General features: G+C 50.5%; 1 protein-coding gene across 1 annotated transcript in view; it reads right to left on the bottom strand.

Annotated features, from left to right (window-relative positions):
• The window catches only part of ptch2 (patched 2), a 32,381-nt gene that overhangs the window by 7,529 nt on the left and 17,352 nt on the right, over positions 1 to 7,500 (bottom strand). The window contains 7 exon segments of the mRNA XM_080439869.1: positions 71 to 213; positions 618 to 755; positions 3,008 to 3,288; positions 3,454 to 3,634; positions 4,173 to 4,315; positions 6,148 to 6,687; positions 7,061 to 7,500. Of these exon segments, the coding sequence (XP_080295995.1) occupies positions 71 to 213; positions 618 to 755; positions 3,008 to 3,288; positions 3,454 to 3,634; positions 4,173 to 4,315; positions 6,148 to 6,687; positions 7,061 to 7,500 (1,866 nt within the window).

The raw sequence follows: 7,500 nt of genomic DNA, 5'->3' as shown, positions 1-7,500 counted from the left end.
GACACAGACACAAACACAAACACACAAACACAACAGACAGACAGACATGCACAGTGTCACACACACACACCTCATGATGAAGTCGAACTCGGAGCCTGCCAACATGAGCACCCCGAGCAGCGTGGAGATTGCTCCGTCAATCACGGGGGCGAACATGTGTTCCAGGGCCACAGCTGAGCGCTTGTTCCTGCTCCCGATCGCCGTCAGAAAGCCCTGGGAGGTGGCGGGGAGAGAGAGAGAGAAACCTTTAGAAACAAGTTACCACACCAAACACGGGGTCTGCTCGTGGGGTAGGCTTAGATTTATTGGAATTTCATGTTTAGCTGCCATTGGCAGGAGCTTGCTGTTGTTTGCCGACCAGCTCCTGCTTGTGATCACCCAGTGTGCTTGTGTGCGTAAAGCAGGACATTGCTCAATTCTTCTTTTGTTGCCTTTTTATGGTCGATGACGGCAAACAAGACGAAACAAAGTCAAAGTGCCTTTCTTTGATGTCTTTAATTAAACCGTATACCGCTTTCCAACTGATTCTGTTAAGTGCTAACACAGGAACGTCTTTGTAATATGTTTAGGATCATCTCTTTATGTGTGTGTGTGTGTGTGTGTGCTGATTCTCTTACCAGTGCAATGTGAACTGTGAACTCCACTCCTATGCCAACTGAGGCGATGAGGATCACCACAGGGATGGCACTCAGTTTGATGCCAATGAGACCCATGATGCCAAACAGTTCCACCGTCATCATGGCCAAGATGAACACCTGCAAAATAAAAGGACATTTCTTTCTTTAGCATCGGCGCTGTAGATGAGCGAACAAACGGCGACTCTAAATCAATTGGTTCCATTTGTACACTCTCAAGAGTTATGGGGGGTCAGTTTGAAAGTGTTATTAAGGCGGGGGGGTGCGGCAGGAAGGCACTGGAGCAACAGCAGGATAGAGAGGGTGACGGAATCGAGCCCCGTGCTTCTTTACCCCACACAATCTTTGACCCTGCACTCAGGACCTCAACTTGCACAGTGTCAAATTACGCACCCTCTGGGGGGCCAAAGCATTACTACTACTACTACTACTACCCCTTCTCTCATTCTCTCCCTCTCTCCCCCCTTCGCTCTTCCTCTTTCCCAGAAGTGACTGACACAATGCGATATGGGCCCCTCGCTCTCTCCCTCCCTCTCTCTCCCTCTGGCCCCCTCTCTGTCACCACAGTGACTTCATCTTTACCTTTACTTCCTGTTTCTGTTCCCTCGAGGGGCTCGGCAACTATACTACCGTTACTAACCACTTGAACCATAGCGTCATGATAGGCAAAGATTTGGTGTAGAGGGGGAAAAAGGAAGGGTCCGAGGACAGAGCCCCGGGGGAACTCGGTCAATGAACTATATGGTTTTTAGTGGTTCACACCACACCAGTGGCAGTGTGTCTATCGTTAAGGAGGAGTTAATCATTGACTGATGGGCAGTCCTTTTATTTTATTATTGTATTATAACTTTCTGCTGTTACTGTTTTAACGTTATGACAAAGCACTGTTTCAGGCGACCCGCCCCCCCCGACCCCTGCCTTTTTTTTAATTAACCTGCAATGTTGACAAATACAGTACACTGAACGCACACTGCCGAACAAAATGTGTTCGAAGAAGATGCGGAATGGAGGACAAAGAATGGACAGAGAGACGCAGAGGGAGGGAGAGAGAGAGAGAGAGAGAGAGCGAGAGAGAAGAATGTTGTAGGCCCTCTACAGGATCCTTTTATCTTGGCAGGGGTTCCAATTTGGTCACGGTTAAATTGGAAATGATAAAAGCCGTTTTACTGCGGACACATATAGGCCTGGTCAAACCTACACAGGCCTGAGCTTAGAAACCCACGCTATATTCATGTAGCCCAGGGCGCTCTCTCTCTCTCTCTCTCTCTCTCTCTCTCTCTCTCTCTCTCTCTCTTTCTTTGAGGAGATTGAGTGTGTTGCTGTCTCAATCAGCGGCTCTAGGGACGGTTTACTTTTGGATTTAAATTAAACACATTCCAAATGCAACTGGCTCTGTTGTTGCGCTACACTACGCCGCCCCCCACCCCACCCCACCCCAACGGTCACCGGTATATGTGTGTGTGTGTGTGTGTGTGCATGGGTGCACGTGTGTGTGATTTTGGGGGGCTCCCCTTGAAGACCACCGGCCCCACCAGCCTGTGTGTGAAATGTTTCCCAGCCGCTGAAGTGATGGGCTGTTTTCACACACACACACACACACACACACACACACACACACACACACACACACACACACACACACACACACACACACACACACACACACACACACACACAGCCCCTGATGGATGGGCTGAGTAGGCCAAGGTCGCAACTGGGCAGCTCTGTCCTTTCCCCAAGTCTCTCTCTCTCTCTCTCTCTGACAAAAGCAAGGGAGTGTGAGGTAGAGACTTCAGGAGGGCAAAGCCTCTCTCACTCCTTTGCATTTCCTTTTCTAAGGCGGGCCCGGTCGGATTAGAATGACAAAGGCCGATGTGTGTGTGAGAGTGTGTGTGTGTGTGTGTGTGTGTGTGTGTGTGTGTGTGTGTGTGTGTGTGTGTGTGTGTGTGTGTGTGTGTGTGTGTGTGTGTGTGTGTGTGTGTGTGTGTGTGTGTGTGTGTGTGTGTGTGTGTGTGTGCGTGCGTGCGCATGTGTGCGCTGGCTCTCCACAGAAGGGAAGGGCCCCCCTAGACAGTGTTATATTGAGCTGTGCTCAGAGGGGTGAGAGGAAAGAAGGGAGGGAGAGAAGGAGAGAGAGAGGGAGAAGGGGAGAGAGAGAAGTGTGGAGAGAAAGGTGGCGGCGCCAGTCGTGGACAAGGTGGAGGGAACGAGCGAGACATCGCACAGGCTGCTCGGAACGCCACGGGACAGAAAGTGAAAAGGAGAAGGAACACGATGGAGCTCAGGCTTATAGATCGGGTATTTTCGCCCCTGTGACACCGGTGTGGCACGACGGAGTAGATCACGCGACATCGAGCGACTTCTTGACTTACGATGATGCCGGCGGTCCAGGGGTTGAGCAGCAGCACGGCGCAGACCAGGAAGGTGCAGGCGAGCACCACGCTGATGGCCAGCAGGAACCAGTGTCTCAGCCCGATGTACTGCTCCCAGAACAGGAAGGGGTAGCCGTTGGGGTAGTTGAACACGCCCTTGCGGCTGAACTCGTCGCAGATGGCCCGCACGCTCTCGATGGCCTCCACGAAGTCGCTGGCCTGCCGGAGGCCGTTCAGGTAGAACGGGAACTGGGCGAACTCCAGCGGTTCCGCGGGCGGGACTAAAGGAAGAGAGGTGAGGGGGAGAAGGAGGTTAAGTTTAGGATCTGGGTATATCCGGGTTGCCGATTTGCCTATTGCTGTATTTAGAAAAGAAAAATAAGTGAAAAGTTATAGAAGAGAACATAACATCGAAGCGATGCAACTGCCAATATAAAGCAACTCACTGCGTAGGTTTTCGCCCGTGGTGTCGTATTTGTCGTGGATCCACTCTCTGGGGTGGGGGTAGAAGTTGGCCTGGGAGGCTGCGTACCCCAGGGGGTCATTGCTGACCCACACCGTCAGGTAGATGTAGAAGACCTCCGGAGGAACCAGGCCCTCGGCATCCACAAGCCGGCGGGACGTAAGCTACAGGAAGGGAGAAAGGAACGGAGCGATTAGATGTTGCAGAGTTGTTTCTGGGCTGTTCAGATTTGTGTTAATCCATTAAGACCTGGAACGCGTCTGTGTCACTTTTTGATTTGAGCTAAATAGCATTATTTTAAAAAGCTCATAGTGTGGCACAGAGTGCCGCGCTATGAGCTTGTAGATCTGCTATCTATGAAAAATCGTGAACATGTGTGCAAATCTTTGAATATATATTCTTTTAAAGCGAACATTTTTAACTCAAATCTTTGCTTCTGGTGGTCCCTGGAACAAAATATTTTGAGATGGGCTCCGCAGTCAAATAAATTAAATTTTGAGGGTCCTTGACATGAAAAAGTTTGAGCACCACTGATATAGAAAGGCTTCAGATCTTAATGGGTTAACATAAAAAAGAAAGAAAAAAACTTTCTTCCATTCCTAATATACAATATCCCAATGTGTCATCTGCTTCAAAGTTAAACCAGGCTGATATACTGTATGGTAAATGGAGTCTTTGCATGTTGTTGTTGTTATAGCATACCTGGCTGTAGTTGAAAGGATCTTTCTTGGAGCCGGTCTGGATGAGCAGCTTATAGGCCAGCACTCCGTCCTCGGTGCCGTTGCGGTAGCTGTCGTGCGTTATCCTGCCTGCCTGCCAGTCGGCATCAAACGCCACCTGAAGCCCTGTGTGCCACAAACAAACAACCGTTGTAAAATAAGAGGGGGGGCTCTTAGTTTAATGGAAGAGCTCACACGCACACACTCAAATACCCACAATGCACATAGTCACGCACCGACACTTAAAACACATAAACATGCATGCAGCAAAGCATTTTGTGTCTCAGTACTGGTGACTCGTCAATGTGTGTGGGCTGAGTAAAGTTAACCAAAAGCCTTTGTAGTTTGTTATATTACAAAGTTTGGCTTTTGACATTGTCGTTTCCATACGCACTTGCACGCACACACACGCACACACGCTGTAATAACAGACATCAACAACAAGAGGACGCAGCTCAGGAAATAAAGGATGAGAGAAAGAGCATAAAAGACAGCAGAGAAGAGAGTAGAAGTGAGCAGAGAAGGTAGAATATGCAAAGGAGAGAGAAAGAGAGGAGGAGGAGGAGGAAGGAAAAATAAGATAAAATGTATTATGCATTATTAATTTATAAGTCTCCATTTTCATTTATTTTAAGCATCGGGCTTGGCGACACATCGACCTCGTTCTGTGTATCTTTTGGAATCAGATGTAAATGTGATTCAAACACAGTAGTGAGAGTGTGTTACCAAATGGACCCGGCCGTTACACATGGATAAATCAACACCGTGCAGATGGCTTTCAGGCTGATGATACACAACGTACACTCGTACATTCCCTGAGGGTGGGGTCTTTTCAACTATGAGAGATTATGTTTCTCATTGGGTCTTGCGTTGAGAAAGTTTAAGAAGCCCCCATCTGCCTTAAGGCAAGGGGGGGCGATTATGAGTTCAGTCCAAAGCATGTAACCTCAAGCCTAATCTATTGGCGTCTATGTTTCTATGGTTCCAAAGATATACATATACTGTTTTAAAGATAAAAAAGTGGTCTTTCCAATTTCGTTTTTTTTAAGCATAATTATTTTCTTATAAAGTCAATAATAAAACATGTTCCTAGTTTCTACAGCATGAGATACATTGTTAGTTATCCATCCATCCATGACATTTTATTGATGAAATCTGTTTTAAGTGACATTTAAAATGAATGTGACGGTTCTTTTCATGTAAAGGAGTGTAAATCCTCCACTGGCTCTGATTGAGAGGAATGGTTCTGATTGACCTGTTAGCTATTACTTCCTCTTGAATGGGCTCTCTGACAGATCCTCGCCTGAGGGCAAACACACACCCACCCACCCACACACACACACACACACACACACCCACCCACACACACAGACAGATAACCTATGACCTCCACCCTCTATACCTTGCCAGCCTGAGCCCAGGTGGATGAGGGCGGATAGCATGGCTGAACTTTCACTCACCCCTCACACACACACACACACACACGCACGCACACACGCACACGCGCACACACACACACACACACACACACACACACACACACACACACACACACACACACACACACACACACACACACACACACACACACACACACACACACACACAAACACACACACACACACACACACACACACACACACACACACACACACACACACACACACACACACAAATCACACACGCCCCTGTCCTTAGAAAAAGGTAAACATGAAAGAGCCCTCTGTCAGTCAATCTAGAGGATTCTGACATCATTCAAAAAGAAAAGCCTCAGGGGCTAAGACTGAGTGCTAAACACACACACACACACACACACACACACACACACACACACACACACACACACCACACACACACACACACACACACACACACACACACACACACACACACACACACACACACACACACACACACACACACACACACACACACACACACTGGAGGGGGAGGCCTACCTCTGAGCCAGTCCTGGAAGTAGTGCAGCCACATGCGCGGCAGCTTGTGGTCCTCGTCGCGGACCACCGTGCGCACCGAGGTGAAGGCGTTGTGCAGCTGCACCAGCAGCCGCTGCGAGCGGGCGTAGTCGAAGCCGTCCATGGTCACCAGGTACATGTTGTAGAAGGAGAAGTACTTGAACTGCGCGTCGATGAAGTGATACTCCTTGGTGTCGCGCGGCACGATGTCGGTCAGGTAGAGGCCGTCGTGCACCATGGTGGTGCCGTACAGGCTGAGGCCCAGCAGGCCCAGGAAGAGGACCACCACCGCCGCCTTGCTCTCGGGCTTGAGGAGCAGCGGCGCGTACTTCTCGCGGGCGAAGCTGGCCAGGTTCCAGCGCAGGAAGGGCAGCGGCACGCACTCGCGGCCGCCGGCCTTGGAGGAGTCGTCCACCTGGGCCAGCAGGTCCCGCGTGGAGCTGGAGGTGGGCGCGAAGAGCTGGGAGCCGTAGGGGTCGCCCCCCGCCGAGGTGGTGGCGGTGGGAGGAGACGGGGTCACGGCTGCGGAGGAGAAACACATGGAAAGGAGTTGAGCCACTTAAACCCTCCATTCTTAGCGAAACGGAGTTACAATTGTAAAACCTAAAGATTTAAAATGAGCCATTCTGCATAATGATTACCTTTATGTTCGGTACAGAACGTATAATTTGATGCAAGTATTTTTGGTGCTTCAAGTACAATTTTTAATAGAGAACTTTTACTTGTAGCAGAGTGTTTCTACATTGTGGTATTAGTTCTTGTACTTAAGTAAAAAGTTGGAGTACTTCTGGCGAAATAGGCATCAACACCGGACAGTGCTTTTCACATTTGGGTGTGAATACCAGACTTTCACAGCTATAGGGGCGTGAGCTCCCTCTCCTCTGTGTTTGTTTACCTTGCGGTGGCGGCGGGTGCGGGTGCGAGGGCGGAGGGGAGGACAGGACGATGGAGGGAGGGCTGGTGGAGATCTGGGAGGTGGGCGGCAGGATGGTGACGATGTGCTGGCCCGCCGCGTCGCACTGCGTGAAGGCCTGCACCGTGGTGGTGATGTGGGTGCTGGTGGTGATGGTGGAGCCGGTGGCGTACTGGTGGTGGTGGTGGTGCGTCGCCGTGGAGGCGGTGGCCGCGTGCTGCCGCGGCGGCGGCGTGTGATCGGCGGAGGAAGAGGTGGAGGAGTTGGCGTCGGAGGAGGAGAGCTCGTTCGGGGAGAGGTGGATGACGCGGTCGGCGCACGGGCTGTACAGGCAGCACAGCACGTCCAGTCGCTTGTCCTCGCGCCGGTGCAGGTCCAGGCTGAGGATGGCCGGGAAGATGAGCAGCACCATGGCGAAGTTG

The sequence above is a fragment of the Gymnoscopelus braueri genome, assembly GCF_963280865.1.
Source record: "Gymnoscopelus braueri genome assembly, chromosome: 10".
NCBI classification, from domain to species: domain Eukaryota; kingdom Metazoa; phylum Chordata; class Actinopteri; order Myctophiformes; family Myctophidae; genus Gymnoscopelus; species Gymnoscopelus braueri.
This window is presented reverse-complemented; position numbering and strand designations above follow the sequence as displayed.